The sequence below is a fragment of the Meriones unguiculatus genome, chromosome 3 (genome assembly GCF_030254825.1).
Source record: "Meriones unguiculatus strain TT.TT164.6M chromosome 3, Bangor_MerUng_6.1, whole genome shotgun sequence".
Taxonomy (NCBI): Eukaryota; Metazoa; Chordata; class Mammalia; order Rodentia; family Muridae; genus Meriones; species Meriones unguiculatus.
This window is the reverse complement of record NC_083351.1, coordinates 128033934-128051889: the sequence shown is the minus strand read 5'-3', so window position 1 is coordinate 128051889 and position 17956 is coordinate 128033934. Positions and strand designations below refer to the sequence as shown.

The window sequence follows — 17956 nt, the reverse complement described above, 5'->3', positions numbered from 1 at the left end:
GACAATCATTGTTCATGTATGATTATCCACCTGTAGTTTGTTGGTTTATCTTACATACACTGTGACGGGTTTTGTTTTTTCTTCTTTTTGGCACATAGGTCCTGATGTCTCTGCATGAAATGTTCCCAGCAGTACACGCAGCAGAAATGGCTGTCAAGCGTAACCCACACTCATGGGAGTCATGGCAAACCTTAGGTCGTGCTCAGCTTGGATTAGGAGAGATAGTCCTGGTAAAGAAATTAGATTGTTATAATGCTCAAATTTAAGTATAGTTTGATTTTTAAAGTAAATTTCTTATAATTGCATGTTATGTACTGCCTCACCCTGTTTTTCTGTGTTGTCTCTACTCTCTTTTTTTCTCCATTACCTGTTGGTTCAGGTATGTATATGTATACATACCATACTTTCCTTATTCTTCCTCTAAGGTTGGGCACGTGGGTTATTTCCTAGTTAGTTGTTGTGAATAGTGTTACATAAATATTGATGTGTAAGTATCTCTGTGGTATGTCTACTTGGTGTCCTTTGAGTAAATACCCAGGAATGGTATAGCTGAATCAAAATAGGTCAAGTGATACATCAATTTCTTGTTTGTTTGTTTGTTTTTGCCTAAAAAAACTTGTATGCTTTTCATGATGGGAATCTCATCGAGTTTTGATTTACATTCTCTGATAGCTAATGAGGCTGAACATTTTTTTTTCATGTTTACTGGCCACTTGTATTTAATCTTTTTCTATTTGGCATTTTTAAAAATTAAAAATTTTAAATTACATAATTTCCTCCTTTTTTTCTTGCCTCCAGCCTGTCCCATGTTCTTTCCTTTGTTCCTTCTCAAATTCATGGCCTCTTTTTCTTTGTTATTGTATCTGTAGATATATAATAGTGTATGTAAACCTACAAATATATAAGTATACCCTTCTTAGTCTATTTAGTGGTAATTGCATGGTTTGATTTCAGGGCTGATCAGTTGGTATTCGATAGCTAGTTAGGGTGCTCATTCCTGGGGATGACTATTTCTCCCACTCTCAGGATTCCTTATTTGCCGGTAGTTCTTTTTCTAGTAGTGGAGCCCTGTGAGCTATTTACCCCTTCCACATTACCATGGATGTTGGTATTGTACTTGGTCTTATGTAGGCATCCATATCACTGAAGTCTAATGGGGAAGCTCTTTTGTCCTTTGTAGGACATACAGCCTCACAGCAGATTTCCAAGTCTTCTGGCTCTTACTCGTTGTAGGACATACAGCCTTACAGCAGATTTCTTAGTCCTCTGGTTCGTACTCTTTTGTCTCCCTCTACTTTGATGGCCCCTGGGCCTTCGATTCAGAAGTTGTAGATATGTATTGTGGCTGGGTGCCTCATGATCAGTTGATTCCATTATTTTGACCAGTTGTGGTTTTCTGTAATCCAACAGGTTTCCATCTTTTGCAAAGAGGGTTTTCTTTGATGAGTGGTGTGAGCTACACTTACTGTGGGTGTAAGGTGAAGTATTTAAAGTATAGTTATAAATTGTGCTGGTTTGTTAACGTGGCACTAGAAGGGTCTTCTCCAAGATCTATGCTTAGTTGCCCCAGAAAGTTGGCTAGGTTTCCAGTACCAGGCATCATTTCCTTCCCATTGAGCAGGCCTTAAATCCTATTAGGTAACTATTGCTTACCACCAAGATATGAGCACTATTATTGCATGCTTAGTCATGTTTTGCCATGTTGGTCATTATAGTGGTTCACAGGCATTACAGGTTGATAAGACTTTTGGTTGCTTCCTCTCCCTTGGCAATTTATATAGTACTTTCCAGTGCTATAAAAGTTTATCCTTAGAGAGGAGAATTTTAGGTGAGACCTAGTTCAGATTTTCTGAGTCTTGTATCCAAAGTGCATGATATCTCTAGCAATAGGGACTAATGTTTCACTTCTGAAAGGCAACCAAAAGCAGCTGCTACACCCTGTAATGTTTTAGGAGTCTCTTGGACTACCCTGATCAATACCCTGAAACTGGGTTTCTCATGCCTGGTACTGGAGTTTTTCTTAGTCTGTGGCTCTTGGAGGAAGCAGTGTTAGCCCGAGTGGCATAACACACACACACACACACACACACACACACACACACACACACGAATGCATTATCTGTAATTTTAGGTACATAAAAATAATATGATTCCTCAAGGGTATGTCATCAAATATCCTTAGTGTTATTTTCCCTGCTTCCCTTTCCTCTCCCCCTTTTACCCTATTGCCAATTTTATATTATTGTATCCTACTCTTCTCCTCATTGGAAAATACTTGCAGGAAATACATATGTTTAGTGGAATGGGAGAATGAGAAAGCAGAAGGACAAGAGCAAAGAAGAGTAGGAAAGGCTTGTTAGGATGTTAGGAGAATTCTAGTTGAGGGTGACAGAGGATGAAAGAATAAGATCATGGTTCAAGAAAAAACAAAGAATGGGAGTACGGAAAAACATTTAAGGTTTACTGGAGCCTAGAAAAAGAAAGGAGAGTTAGAAAACAAGTAAGTAGCTGTTTATAAACACTGGTTTTGTCCACTTATGTGGCCCTTAGTCACCAGTGCTGAAATTAGTTTGGGCCTGCCTTTTCTGGTGTGGCATCTGTCATTATCACCTTTTGCTTTTTTTTTTTTTTTTTTTTTTTTTTTTTTTTTTTTTTTGTGGCTGTTTGTGATACTCACTGCTTAAAAGTCTTACTTCCCCAATGTTTTTCCTATTTTCCCAGTCTTATTTTAGTCAGTGGTTTTAATACTATGATAATTCTTGTGCTAGATGCTTTGTTTGCATAACTTCTTTACATCAGTGAACTACTGTTTTTTTGTGCAGTAACTTTATAACACATTTTGGAAATCAGGAAGTTCAATGCTTTTGGCTTTGTCTTTCTTCAAAATTGATTTGATAATTCTAGGGCTTTTGTAGTCCTATATGAATTTCAGAATTTTCCTTTCTGTTTCTATTAAAATTACATCGGGATGTTGGTATGTGTTATACTGAATCTGTAGTTTTGCTGTGGCTAGTATATGCATTTTATTGGTACTAACTTTTCTAACTCATGAGCATGGAATATTGCTCCGTTTGTGTCTTTAGTTTCCTTTAGCCATGGTTTGTGGGTTTTAGGGTGTAAGCCTTTCACGTCTTAGTAGTTGCTTTTGTATGTGAGCTCATCCAATTTTTTTTCTTCACATAGTTCCCAGTGTGTAGAGGAATAATCAAGCCTTGTATGTTGATTTCATATATTGCAGCTTTGTAGAGTTTATTAGTCTTAATAGATTTTTGTTTTCATTGTTTTTTTTGTTTTGTTTTGTTTTGTTTTAACTGAGATTCACTGTTTTGTCCAGCCCTGACCTCCTTGGTACAAGTCATTTTCCTGGATCAGTTTCCTGACCCCATGACAGGCAGTTCTGACAGTTTTCTTGTGGCGCCTTTAGGGTTTCATCTACAAATAGGTGTAATTTTACTTCTTTCACCCCATTTGTGTGATTTTTTTTTCATGATTTTTTTTTTTTCAATGCAGTTTATTCAGGAACCTTGAACAATCATCTGACCCTGGGGAAAGCCAGCCCACAGCTTAAATACCCTCTGGGTAGCCAACCCCAGCGTGCCATGTGGGCAGTGCAGATAGGTCCACATACATGGAAGCAAGCCAGATCCTTGGCCTTAGCCAAATGTGGAGTTGTTCATGACAGAGAGCACTCACCATCGGGAAGGTGGAAGGCAGAAACCAGCTCCATCTTTAAGGCGCGGCATTCCGCAGCTCTCTACAGTTCCCCCTTTTTGTTTTAGACGCATCAGGCAAGAGTAGAGGTCTGATCTCTGATATTAGAAATAAATTGGGACTTTGTACCGATGTTCATTTAGGTGTCATTCACCCAAAGAGCATCAGACCCGTCTGATACCTTTTTCTCAGAGGCGGGAACTGGGGCATCAACCCGCATGCAATCAGACATGCTCTTCTCTGGGTCGAAAGCGGCTGACCCTGAGTGCAGTGCTTAGCCTCGCATCCTGAGCGTAATATTTTAGCTTTTTATGGTAGCCAAGCATGCTTGGGGAGACTGTCCTGCTTCAATGGCTGTAAAGGCCTGAATGGTCATGGCTGCATTACGCTGTTGTGAGACTCTAATCTTGCATATATACCACAGGCAAACCAAGGAGACCAACACCAGAAGGCCTGCTAACGATCCCATGCCTTCCCATTCCTTCAGATGATTCATGGCTGCTGCAGCAATCCATGATGATAATCCTGTGGCTAGTTCTGCGTCCACTCTGGTAGAATTTACCGTGACAATGGCCACTCTCAGCTGCTCCATCGTAGTATCGAATTCTCTAGTCCAATTACCTAAAATATAGCTCGACAATTGTTTAGACAGATTTGCAGCACAGGGAAAATTTTCATGTTGTATGCTAGTGACTCAAAGTCCAGCATACTTTCATTGACAGCCAAGTTGAGCGATTTGCCATAGGGTATCAATTTGCTCCTGCACGAGGTCAATCCTCTGATTGAACACCATCAAGCCTCCTTTTAGTTGAGCATTAATTTCTTTTTGTACATCTAAGGCATGAGCTACATTGGCTAAAAGATTATTCGGGGTCTGAGCAGTCTGCACAGTATGACTCATGGCTAATGCCGCGGTGGTAGCTCCAACAGCCGCCAATGAGATGGCAGTAACAATGGCAGCTGTAATTCCAAGATCCCTTTTCTGTCTGAAGAGAGTCATAGGGTGAGGGGCATCAAAGGGCATAGGCAACCAGCTAGGCATGTGAGTAATCAGGGCATACCTAAATTTACTAGCATTCCAGCATTGGGCAAAAAAGCAAGTATCATCACCACAATTACTTGGCTCTATCTGGCTAATAATGAATAAAAATGGGGGATATAGACAAACAGGTGTGGGCTTATAGGAAATATTATGGGAAGCCTTAACCCCCTCGTTGGAACATCCTGCATCAGTTCTAGAACTAGCAGTGGTGGTGTCTGAGGTCTGAGTAGGTTCAGGAGACCATTGCCCCCAGGGGCGAGATGTGCTCCATGTAAATTGACTAACTCCATGTTTTCCCCCACTTTTGAAAGTCATTTAAGGTTCTTAAATTTTTTTTCCTTTTTTTTTTTTTAAATTTCATCAATTACACTTTATTCATTCTGCATCCCCCCATAAGCCCCTCCCTCCTCCCCTCCCAATCCCACCCTCCTTCCTCCCTCTGCATGCATGCCACTCCCCAGGTCCACTGATAGGGGAGGTTCTCCTCTCCTTTCTGATCTTAGTCCATCAGTTCACATCAAAAGTGGCTGCATTGTCCTCTACTGTGGCCTGGTAAGGCTGCTCCCCCCCAGGGGGAGGTGATCAAAGAGCAAGCCAATCAGATTATGTCAGAGGCGGTCCCTCTTCACATTACTATGTAACCCAATTGGACTCTGAACTGCCCTGGGCTACATCTGTGCAGGGGTTCTGGGTAATCTCTATGAATAGACCTTGGATAGAGTATGAGTCTCTGGGAAGTTCCCTGTGTTCAAATTTTCTTGTTCTGTTGCTCTCCTTGTTGGAGACCCTGTCCTCTCCAGCTCTTACTATTTCCCAGTTCTTACATAAAATTCCATTCACTCTGCCCAACAGTTGCCCACCAGGCTCAGCATCTGCTTTGATAGTCTGTAGGGCAGAGGCTTTCAGAGGCCCTCTGTGGTAGGTTCCTACGTTGTTTCCTGTTTTCTTCTTCTGATGTCCATCCTCTTTGCCTTTCCGGATGGGGGTTGGACGTTTTAGTTAGGGTCCTCTCTCTTGCTTAGTTTCTTTAGATGTACAGGTTTTAGTGGGTTTGTCCTATGTTGTATGTCTATATGAGTGAGTATATACCATGTGTGTCTTTTTGCTTCTGGGACAACTCACTCAGGATGATCCTTTCCAGATCCCACCATTTACCTGCAAATTTCATGATTTCCTTATTTTTTATTGCTGAGTAATATTCCATTCTGTAGATGTACCACAATTTCTGCATCCATTCTTCAGTTGAGGGGCATCTGGGTTGTTTCCAGGTTCTGGCTATTACAAATAAAGCTGCTACAAATATGGTTGAGCAAATGTCCTTTTTGTGTGCTTGAGCTTCTTTTGGACATATGCCTAGGAGTGGTATGGCTGGATCTTGGGGAAGCACTATTTCTAGTTGTCCGAGAAAACGCCAGATTGATTTCCAGAGTGGTTGTACAAGTTTACATTCCCACCAGCAGTGGAGAAGGGTTCCCCTTTCTCCACAACCTCTCCAGCATGTGTTGTCACTTGAGGTTTTGATCTTGGCCATTCTCATGGGTGTAAGGTGAAATCTCAGGGTTGTTTTGATTTGCATTTCCCTAATGGCTAGTGAGGTTGAGCATTTCTTTAAGTGCTTCTCTGCCATTCGGTATTCCTCTACAGAGAATTCTCTGTTTAGCTCTCTTCCCCATTTTTTAAGTGGATTACTTGGTTTGCTGCTTTTCAGCTTCTTTAGTTCTTTATATATACTGGATATGAGTCCTCTGTCAGATAAAGGGTTGGTGAAGATTCTTTCCCAATCTGTAGGCAGTCGCTTTGTTTTGATGACTGTGTCCTTTGCTTTACAGAAGCTTTTCAATTTCATGAGGTCCCATTTATTGATTGTTGCTCTTAGAGCCTGTGCTATTGGTGTTCTGCTCAGGAAGTTTTCTCCTGTACCAATGAGTTCTAGGGTATTCCCCACTTTTTTTTTCTAGCCTATTTAACGTGTCTCGTTTTATGTTGAGGTCTTTAATCCACTTGGACTTCAGTTTTGTGCAGGGTGATAAGTGTGGATCTATTTTCATTTTTCTACATGTGGACATCCAGTTGGACCACCACCATTTGTTGAAGATGCTATCTTTTTTCCATTGTATGGTTTTGGCGTCTTTGTCAAAGATCAGGTGTCCATAAGTGTGTGGGTTTATTTCTGGGTCCTCTGTTCGGTTCCATTGATCTACCATTCTGTTTCTATGCCAGTACCATGCAGTTTTTAAAACTGTTGCTCTATAGTACAAATTAAGATCAGGGATGGAGATACCTCCAGAAGATCTTTTATTGTAGAGGATTGTTTTAGCAATTCTGGGTTTCTTGTTATTCCATATGAATTTGAGAATTTTTCTTTCCAGGTCTGTAAAGAATTGTGTTGGTAATTTGATGGGCATTGCATTGAATCTGTAGATTGCTTTTGGTAAGATGGCCATTTTTACTATGTTAATCCTGCCAAGCAAGCCATGAGCATGGGAGATCTTTCCATCTTCTCATATCTTCTTCTAGTTCTTTCTTCAGCGATTTGAAATTTTCATACAAGTCTTTGACTTCCTTGGTTAGGGTTACTCCGAGGTACCTTATGTCATTTGTGGCTATTGTGAAGGGTGTTGTTTCCCTAATTTCTTTCTCAGCCCTTTTGTCTTTTGTATACAGGAGGGCTACTGATTTTTTTGAGTTAATTTTGTATCCGGCCACTTTGCTGAAGGTGTTTATCAGCTGTAGGAGTTCCCTGGTAGAGTTTTTGGGGTCATTCACGTATACTATCATATCATCTGCAAATAGTGATAATTTGACTTCTTCCTTTCCAATTTGTATCCCCTTGATCTCCTTCAACTGTCTTATTGTTCTAGCAAGGACTTCCAGAACTATGTTGAAGAGATATGGAGAGAGTGGGCAGCCTTGTCTAGTCCCTGATTTCAGTGGGATTGCTTTAAGTTTCTCTCCGTTCAGTTTGATGTTGGCTATAGGTTTGCTGTATATCGCCTTTACTATTTTTAGATATGTGCCTTGTATCCCTGATCTCTCCAATACTTTAAACATAAATGGATGTTGGATTTTGTCAAATGGCTTTTTCAGCATCTAGGGAGATTATCATGTGGTTTTTTTCTTTTAATTTGTTAATATGGTGGATCACATTGATGGATTTCCGTATATTGAACCACCCCTGCATACCTGGGATGAAGCCTACTTGGTCATGGTGGATGATATCTTTGATGTGTTCTTGTATACGGTTTGCGAGTATTTTGTTGAGTATTTTTACATCAATGTTCATAAGGGAGATTGGCCTGAAGTTCTCTTTTTTGGTTGGGTCTTCGTGAGGTTTAGGTACCAAGGTGACTGTGGCTTCATAGAATGAGTTTGGTAATGTTGCTTCTGTTTCGATTTTGTGGAATAGTTTGAAGAGAACTGGAGTTAGCTCTTTTTTGAATGTCTTGTAGAATTCTGCGCTGAAACCATCAGGTCCTGGGCTTTTTTTGGATGGGAGACTTTTGATGACTGCTTCTATTTCCTTGGGGGATATAGGACTATTTAATTGATTTACCTGGTCCTCATTTAGCTTTGGTAAGTAGAATCGATCAAGAAAATTGTCCATTTCATTTAAATTTTCAAATTTTGTTCTGTATAGACTTTTGAAGTAAGTCCTAATGATTGCTTGGATTTCCTCAGTGTCTGTAGTTATGTCCCCCTTTTCATTTCTGATTTTGTTGATTTGGATGGTGTCTCGCTGCCTTTTAGTTAGCTTGGCTAAGGGTTTGTCTATCTTGTTGATTTTCTCAGAGAACCAGCTCTTGGTTTCATTGATTCTTTGAATTGTTTTATTTGTTTCTAATTGATTGATTTCAGCCCTGAGTTTGATTATTTCCAGCCGTCTGCTCCTTCTTGGTGTGTCTGCTTCTTCTTTTTCTAGGGTTTTTAAGTGAGCCATTAAGTTGCTTGAATGCGCTGTCTCAAATTTCTTCTTGAAGGCACTTAGTGCTATGAACTTTCCTCTTAGCACTCCTTTCATTGTGTCCCACAAGTTTGGGTATGTTGTGTCTTCATTTTCATTGAGTTCTAGGAAGATTTTAATTTCTTTCTTTATTTCTTCTCTGACCCAGCTGTCTTTTAGTAGCAAGTTGTTCAGTTTCCATGTATGTGTAGGCTTTTTGCTATTTCTGTTGTTACTGAGGTCCAGCTTTATTCCATGGTGATCAGACAGGATACAAAGGATTATTTCAATCTTCTTGTATTTGTTGAGGCTTGCTTTGTGACCAACTATGTGGTCTATTTTGGAGAAGGTTCTATGAGGTGTTGAGAAGAAGGTAAATTCTTTTGTGTTCGGGTGTAAGGTTCTGTAAATGTCTGTTAGGTCCATTTGATTCATGACCTCTGTTAGAGATATTGTTTCTTTGTTTAATTTCTGTTTAGTTGACCTGTCCTTTGTTGAGAGTGGGGTGTTGAAGTCTCCCACTATTAGTGTGTGGGGATCTATATGTGGTTTAAGTTTTATCAATGTTTCTTTCACAAATGTGGGTGCCCTTGTATTTGGGGCATATATGTTCAGGATTGTGATGTCTTCCTGGTGGAATTTTCCCTTGATGAGTATGAAGTGTCCTTCCCCATCTCTTTTTATTAATTTTGGTTGAAAGTCTATTTTATCAGATATTAGAATGGCTACTCCTGCTTGCTTCTTGTGTCCATTTGCTTGAAAAGCTGTCTTCCATCCCTTTACCCTTAGGTAATGTCTATCTTTGTGACTTAGGTGTGTTTCTTGTATACAACAGATTGCTGGGTTTTGTTTACGCATCCATTCTGTTAGTCTGTGTCTTTTTATTGGAGAATTAAGTCCATTGATATTGAGAGAGAGTAATGACCAGTGGCTGTTAGATCCTTTGACTTTGATGTTGGCTGTGGTCCTACGGGTCTGTGCTTGGTTGCTTTTTGTTTTACTGTAGTGAGGTGATTTATTTCCTGTGTTTTCTTGAATGTAGCTAGCTTTCTTGGGTTGTATTTTCCCTTCCAGTGTCTTCTGTAATGCTGGAGTTGTTTGTAGGTATTGTTGAAATTTGTTTTTGTCATTGAATATCTTGTTTTCTCCATCTATGAGGACTGAGAGTTTTGCAGGGTATAGTAGCCTGGGATGACATCTGTGTTCTCTTAGGGACTGCATGATATCTGTCCAGGCCCTTCTGGCTTTCATAGTCTCTGTTGAAAAGTCAGCTGTGATTCTAATGGGTTTGTCATTATATGTTACTTGGCCTTTTTCTCTTGCAACTTTTAGTATTTTTTCTTTGTTCTGTATACTTACTGTTTTGATTATTATGTGGTGGGAGGATTTTCTTTTCTGGTCTAATTTATTGGGTGTCTATAGGCCTCTTGTATTCTTATTGGCCTCTCCTTTAAGTTGGGGAAATTTTCTTCAATGATTTTGTTGAAAATATTTTCTGGGCCTTGGTGCAGGGAATCTTCTTTTTCCTCTATTCCTATTATTCTTAGGTTTTGTCTTTTTATGTTGTCTTGAATTTCTTGGACGGTCTGTGTCAGGAATTTTTTAGATTTAACATTTTCTTTGACAGATACATCTATTTCTTCCATTGTATCTTCCACACCTGAGATTCTTTCTTCCATTTCTTGTAGCCTATTGGTTATGCTAACCTCTGTAGTTCCTGCTTTCTTCCCTAAGTTCTTTCTCTCCACAATTTCTTCCATTTGTGTTTTTTTTAATTTTTCCAATTCTATCTTCAGGTCTTGAGATATTTTGTTGGTTTCCTTCCCCTGTCTGACTGTATTTTCATGTTTTTCCGTCAATTCCTTCAGCTGTTTGTTTGAACAATCCACTGTTTCTTTTATTTCACTCAGTGATTTAAGCATTTCCTCTCTAAAGGCCACATACTTTTGGCTGCAGCTTCTTCTATTTCTTTTCGTATTTTATTTGTTTCCTCTGTTATCATCTTCTAGAGCATAGATGTTAGGTCGTCCCCTTGAATTTCATTTATGCTGGGGTGTCTAGGGCTATTTGCCCCTGGATAACTGGGTTCTGGAGATGCCATAATGCTCTGGCTTTTGTTGGTTGAACTTTTACGCTGTCCTCAACCCATTGGGCTATCTTAGTTGTTTGAATTCAGTTTCTGGTTGTTCCTGGAGTGTTGTAGTGGAGAGAATCCCTTTGGCAGGAAGATGGTTTTTCCTCAAGGAAGCCTTCCCAGCTTTTTGGATATAGTCCCTGGATGTCTGGTGTTTTTCAGGAGTTGCTACAGCTCACCTCAGGCATAGAGACCTGGGTGGTAACTGTGGTCCTGATTAGTCAGGAGGGCTCTCCTCTCACTGGGAGAAGTCCTGGAGACAGCTGCCTTCCTTCTGGGTTTCTTGCTGTAAATTTAGTGATCAGCTGCTGTAACCTGTGTGTCCCGTGGTTTGGTCGGTTTTGTTAGGGATAACTGGTTGCCCCTTGGAGCAGTATCTGGGGGCTGATCTCAGGGTTCCCGGTCTTTTGTAGGTCTGAGGTTGGGGCTCTGTGCCCCAGAACCCAAGAGGTAATCTGTGGTGGGTGAGTACTGCTCTGGTGTCTTGGGGCACTCAGTTCTTTCTGTAAGGAGTAGTTGGTACAGAACTCTGGGCTGGCGGAGCGTGCGCCCACCTGCTAGTCTGCAGGAGCTGAGTTTCCAATCACTGTGTGCTCCCTGTTTGGGCCCAGATCTGTGATGGCTGGCCGTACTCACCTGTTTGCGATCTGCAGTCTGCTAGACTTTCCCTAGGTGACCCCAGCATCAGGGTTTCTTCCTTCTCTTTGGGGTCCTCTCCGGACAGGGGTTCCCAGTCCCTGTTGTACTGGGGCGCGCAGCTTGTCTCTACTGCTAAGCTGAGCGCGCAGCTCTCCGTGGGCGGCAGGAGCTCGGCTGTGATGGTGGCAGAGACCTTCCGGGGAAAGACTGGGTCACCTGCGATCAGACCCACAACCCTGCTTCCCTGTGGGGTCCCCCCTCGACTGGGACTCCCAGTCTCAGGTACCCTTGTGCCTGGGAAAGTGACTGGGACACGCCCACTTGCGGCTCCAGCCCGGAGACCCAAAGCCCCCGTTACCTGGGATTTCTTCCGGGTTCTGGCTGGGCAGCCGTGAGTGGACCCGACCGATTCCCACGCCGTGGGAGCCTCCCCTCACCTGGGAAACATGATCGATGTAGTTTCAGGGCCCCGAGTTCAGTCTCCTGGTCTCTGCACGGAGAGTGCTGTCCTGCTTCTCAGACACGGTGTTCTCCCGGCGCCGCCATCTTGGCTCCCCTTTCCATTTGTGTGATTTGTATTTTTCTTTCCTGATTCTCTGAATGGGACTTACAGTTCAGTCATGAATAGAAGTGGGAATAGCATACCAATTGGTTGTTTAATACCAAATGGTCGGCTCTGAAAACATACATACAAGTGACATTTATATAGACCAAGCAGATTATATTTAGGAATATACACATGCATATCTGCATGTAATAACAATTAATAAAAAAAGAACTTGAAAGAGAGCAAAGAGGGTGCATATGAGAACATTTAGAGGGAGGACAGGGAGGAGAGAAATGATGTAATTATATTATATTATATTATAATCTCCAAAATAAAATTAAAAAAAAAAGGGGAAGAGCTGTCCTCATTCCTGATCTTGTAGGAAAGTACCCAGTTTTTCACTGTTGAGTGTGGTATTGATTTTGGATGTTCTAGGCAAGGCTTTTATTTATTTATTTATTTATTTATTTATTTATTTATTTTGAAATCTGAAAGGACAACTTTTATTTCTCAAACAATTCTCACATCAGGATAGAACATTCCAAGGTTCTTCGTATAATAAACTGTAACTTTTTGAGCTGCTTAACAGTACATCCATAGCATGTGTTCTCAGAGTTAATGAGAAATGTATATGCTAACTCCAATATTTTCCTTTTACATATTTTTTCTTTTATTTATTTATGTATTAATTACACTTTATTCATTTGTATCCCCCCATAAGCCCCCTCCCGATTCCACCCTTCCTCCCCTTTCTGCATGCATGCCCCTCCCCAAGTCCACTGATAGGGGAGGTTTTCCTCTCCTTTCTGATCTTATTCTATCAGTTCTCATCAAAAGTGGCTGAATTGTCCTCTACTGTGGCCTGGTAAGGCTGCTCCCCCTCAGGGGGAGGTGGTCAAAGAGCAGGCCAATCAGTTCATGTCAGAGGCAGTCCCGCTTCCCATTACTATGTAACCCACTTGGACACTGCACTGCCATGGGCTACATCTGTGCAGGGGTTCTAGGTTATCTCCATGAATAGTCGTTGGTTGGAGTATGAGTCTCTGGGAAGTTCCCTGTGTTCAAATTTTCTTGTTCTGTTGCTAGGCAAGGCTTTTATTAATTGTTGACTTTTTATCACTGAAAAGATACTGAAAAATTTCAAGTGATATTTCTTCATCTGTTGGGATAGGGTTTATGATTTTCATCTTATATTGTATTATGTGGTATATTATATCAATTGTCCTGTGTTGAACTGTGTGATTACCATCTGAGGGATAAATCTTATGTGGTTATAGTATAATCTTATGTGGTCATAGTGCCATTAAGATGCTCAAAACTTAGTAGCAGTGCCCATAACTTAGTGGCTTTTTATCCACTAGCATTTGCCAGTGTTTCCCCTCACACTTGTATTTTTTTTTCTGTAATTATCTGGTTATTATGACAGATGTCTATCTTTTGTGTAATTATTGTAGTATACTAGAGTATATATATATGAGTGCATATATACCCACGTTTACTTCTGTGTATGTAATTTTACCTAACAAGATGTTATTTATAAAAACAACAAGTTATTTTTAGAAATAACCCAAATAAAAAAAAATCTTTTTCCCCCAGGCAATTCGAAGTTTTCAAGTAGCCCTCCACATATATCCAATGAACCCTGAAATATGGAAGGAAGATCTTTCTTGGGCAAGAAAGCTCCAGGAACAGCAGAAAGTAGCAAAGAGGATTGAAAAAAAAGAAATTCCAGCAGAAGGAACAGACATCTCACCAGGGTCTATCCCTGACTATGACTTTGAAAGTGATGAGATCGTTGCTGTCTGTGCAGCTGTTGCAGAAAAACAGAAGTCAGTGTCGGCAAATAAAACAATGGTTATTGTGTCAGCTTCTGGGACTGTAGAGATAGTAAACGAGAAGGAAGAGGGCTCTTCCACCCCAGATGGCTCTGTCTTTATCAAAGCCCGATGAGGCAGTAATAATGAAAAGAGGTTTAAATCTTTTTTTTTTTTTTTTTTTTTTTGGTTGCTGCTAATTGCTTAGATGACATGAGAATACCCACTGTGGAGGAAGAGAAAAACTCTGGTTTGTAAAACGACTTTTTAGATGAAGCATATAAAAAATCAGGTAGCCGCATTGTTCTTTAGTGAGTGGACTGAGCTTCTGCAAGTTTCAGAGCACACTTGAGGTTAGCGTAGTAAGTGAGATGTGTTTTGATTGATAAACATTTAATTGGATGAGTACAACTTAAAGACACAATTTGTAAAGTGTGTTCTTGAATAGTGAGTAGGTTGGCAGGCAGTGTTACTACAGTGCCAACTTGCAGACTTTGTTTTGTGATAAAGAAAGGATATGATTTCTTTCCCTCCTATGATTCTGCTGTTGTCATTCTTCCTTTTTTTTTCTTCACTAGTATAAATTTTCAGAAATCTCAAATATTTCTGACATCCATTTAGATTCAAAATTATCACTTGCTTATATGTGAACATTTGAATATTTGAAATATTTGAAAGTTTGCCTAAAAATGCATGCAAATGTATGTATCCTGAACATTTCTTTGAACTTTGTTCTAATTTGTGCTTCTGTTTTGACTTTAAAGTTAAAAAGTGGTAACTGTCTTCTTCAGTATTTGATGACTATATGAATACTAGTGTGTCAGAGTGATGGTTTCATTTTACTGTTAAGATTGAGTCCTCTTTTCCACATGTCAGTTATTTGTAAAGATGAACGGCATTTACAAATTGTCAGTAAATTCTACCCCTACATTATCCTGGCCAAAAAAGAGTTTCCTTTTTTTCTTTCAGGGGGGAGGCTAAACTGGATTAGCATGCTACTCTGCTTCTGAGATAGAGTCTCATACTTTTTTAAAATTATTTTTAAAAGTATGAAGAATCCTGAAACATTTCTTTCCCCTCTTTTTGACCAAGGTCTTACTTTTAGCCCAGGCTGGCCTCAAAGCTAACTTCCTGCCTCTCATCTGGACAGGTATGATCTACCACAGCTGACTTGTTTATAACTTTGCAGCAAGCAATTTATAAACATATTTCTAAATAGCTATTTTTGGACCTATTCAGTGAAATGAAAAATAGTTTCAATTTTAAATAGGTATGAAATCTCTCTTTAAAAGCAAAAAGGCAGAGATATTACTAGAGTATCATTTTGTGACTGACAAGGGACTGGAATGTGATTAATAATATAATCGCAAGAGTATGAGCAGTATATGGTGAGGAAGCATTTTAGTGTCAGGTGTGGTAGCAAATGCCTATAATCTTAGCACTGGGAAGGCTAAGGCAGGGAAGTTGTAAGTTTAAAGCCAGCCTGGGCGTCACAGCAAGCCCTTGCCTTAGAATAAAGCAAAGACAATGGGGAAAATAAAACAAAACAACACAAGAAAGAGGTGATTAAAAATCCTCAGCCACACTCACAAAGCAATATTTTTATTGCTTTGAATTACTGTTTTTATTATATATATTGTTGTACAAACATATGCAACTGTCAGTGCTGTTAATTCTGATACTCAGGAAGCTATTATTGGTGTAATTTTTTCTTTTAGAAATGAAAGTTCTCTATGTTGTATTATGTAATCTTTGCAAAAACTGTTGGACCATATAAGTATGGTCTGCATTTTTGTGAGGATGATATTTTTTAAGAAGTATTTTAGGGGAATGTTCTTTTTCTTTTTTTTTTTTCCAGAGTTGGAGAAGTCAGCAGTTGCCTTAAAAAGTATTATATTTTCCCCCTAAATTATATCTAAAAAAAACTAGCCCCTGGATAGAAGAGGCCAGTTTTAGAATGATTAGAAAATTATTTTGTTAAATAACAAGGGATATTCTCAGACGGTAGTTAGATGCCTAAAGAATTGAAATGTCACATTTGATATGTTATATATGGATGTCTGCTTATTGTGTACTTGTGAATAAATAGTTTTCCTCCTGCATTTTGGAGATTTTCCTCTTAGAATTTGAAAATTAGATTGGCATATCATTTTTCTCCTGTATAAAAGTATACATGAAACACTCTGAGTGGTTCCTCACAGATACAGTTCTTAGTAAATTCTAGCTATTTCTAGGAAGAACTTGCCTTAGCTTGGAAGTATTTCTTCTCACTTCCTTCTGATTTTAGAAAAGATTTTTTATAGCCTTTTACCTGAATGAAGTCACTGCTTGTGATACTGAAGATGGTTGTCAGAGATTGTTCTTGGCAGAGTCTATGCCTCAACCTCAAAAGAGGCAAGACCCCACATGGCCTGAGTGTTGAACCTGTGGTTCTAACTGCTTTGGTATTGGTGGGTCATGTAAGTCTCTTTATTACCCAGGTATAAGATGCAAAATAGACATAAGATAGGGAGAAAAAGGGAGAATGAATTCTAAAAAAGAAAGGCTTGTTTCTCCAGACCATAAAAAGTACTCTAGCTAACACTTCCGTGCAGGAAGAGAAAAACACATCCATTATTTTACTAGGATGTGAGTAGTGATACGTAAAAATTTACTAAGCTTGTTTATTATAATAATAAAATTTTATGAATTTGGAGAAAAATGATACTCATGATAATATAATTGTGTTTAATAAGGGATCTTAAACAGTATTAGTGTTAAAATTATGTTGAATATTATTTGTGTTTTTCTGGTTCCAAAATTGTATGGTATAGATACTTATTGGAGTACCACACATTGAAACCTTTCCTGAAAACTTGAGACTCATGTTAATTCCTAGACTGCAGGCACCTGGGACTTAAAGTATAATATCTTAGATATCTAACAGTATCAAAAAGTTATGAGAGAGGCAAATGATAGTGTATAAGCATGCAAATATTTTAAATTGCTATTGTTGTTTGGCTAAAACTAATGAGTTAAAATGGGTTGTCTTAATGGGATAGATATTAGAAATAGGAGAAAACAAGTAACAGGACAGGAGCCTATCACAGAGGGCCCCTGAAAGACTATCCCTAGCAGTGAATCAAAACAGATCCTGTGACTCATAACCAAACCTTGAGCAGAGTGCAGAGAATCATATGAAAGATGGGGGAGTTAGTTTGACCTGGAGAGGACAGGAGCTCCACAAGGACCAAAAAATTTGGGCCCAGGGGTCTTTCTTGAGACTGTATCACCAGCCGAGGACCATTCATGGATATAACCTAGAACCCCTGCCCAGATATAGTCCATCGCAGCTCAGTCTCCAAGTGGGTTCCCTAGTTAGGGGAACAGGAACTGTCTCAGACATGAACTCAATGGCTGGCTCTTTAAATCCGCCCTCCACCCTTACCCCCCAAGGGAGGAGCAGCCTTGCTAGGCCACAGAGGAGGACTTTGCAGCCAGGCCTGAAGATACCTGATAAGCTAGGGTCAGATGGAAGGGGAGGAGGAACTCCCCCATCAGTGGACTTAGGGGCAGGAAGGAAATGAGGGAGGGAGGGTGGGATTGGGAGGGAATGAGAGAGGGGGCTACATCTGGGATACAAAGTAAATAAAGTGTAATTAATGTAAAAAATAATAAATTAAAAAATGGTTGTCTTAGAAAACTGGTGCTTTCCTTCATGATTGTAGCAGAACAGCAGAGTCCTGTCAGTTTGCAGATTTTACTCTGCATAGTGACTCACAGGCTTGCTTCCCTTTCCCAGAACTAAGAGAATTATTAATCAGCCCTTTAATTTCCTTCAGTAAGAAACCCTTTCAAACCCATAGTGTAACATAAAATCTAGTCTTTGGCTTCTTCACATGTGTCTAAATGACTAGGAGTTAACAGAAGAACCACAGCGTGTGTGATAAGATGTGTTTTTCTGAGATGACTTTAAACCAACAAGGGAGTTTACGATTGGTGGCATTTTAGGATAAAGAAACTCATTTTTTAAACCAGTAATAAAACATGACAGTTTGTAAGTTACCTCTTTACCCGAGTAAATTAAAATGAAATGAAGGAAATGTTTCTCTGAAGTCATGTACCTCAGTCACATGCGAGTGAATAGAGC

The 17956-nt window shown here is 39.7% G+C and overlaps 1 protein-coding gene across 3 annotated transcripts in view; it reads left to right on the top strand.

Moving 5' to 3' along the window:
• The window catches only part of Ttc33 (tetratricopeptide repeat domain 33), a 46993-nt gene extending 31064 nt beyond the window's left edge, over window positions 1-15929 (top strand). For all 3 annotated transcript variants that reach the window (XM_021660105.2, XM_021660104.2, XM_021660103.2), the window contains exons 4-5: window positions 99-230; window positions 13610-15929. In XM_021660105.2, coding sequence (XP_021515780.1) covers window positions 99-230; window positions 13610-13963 — 486 coding nt within the window. In that variant the 3' untranslated portion in view covers window positions 13964-15929. The remainder of the gene's footprint in view (window positions 1-98; window positions 231-13609) is intronic.
• Window positions 15930-17956: the final 2027 nt, after the last annotated feature.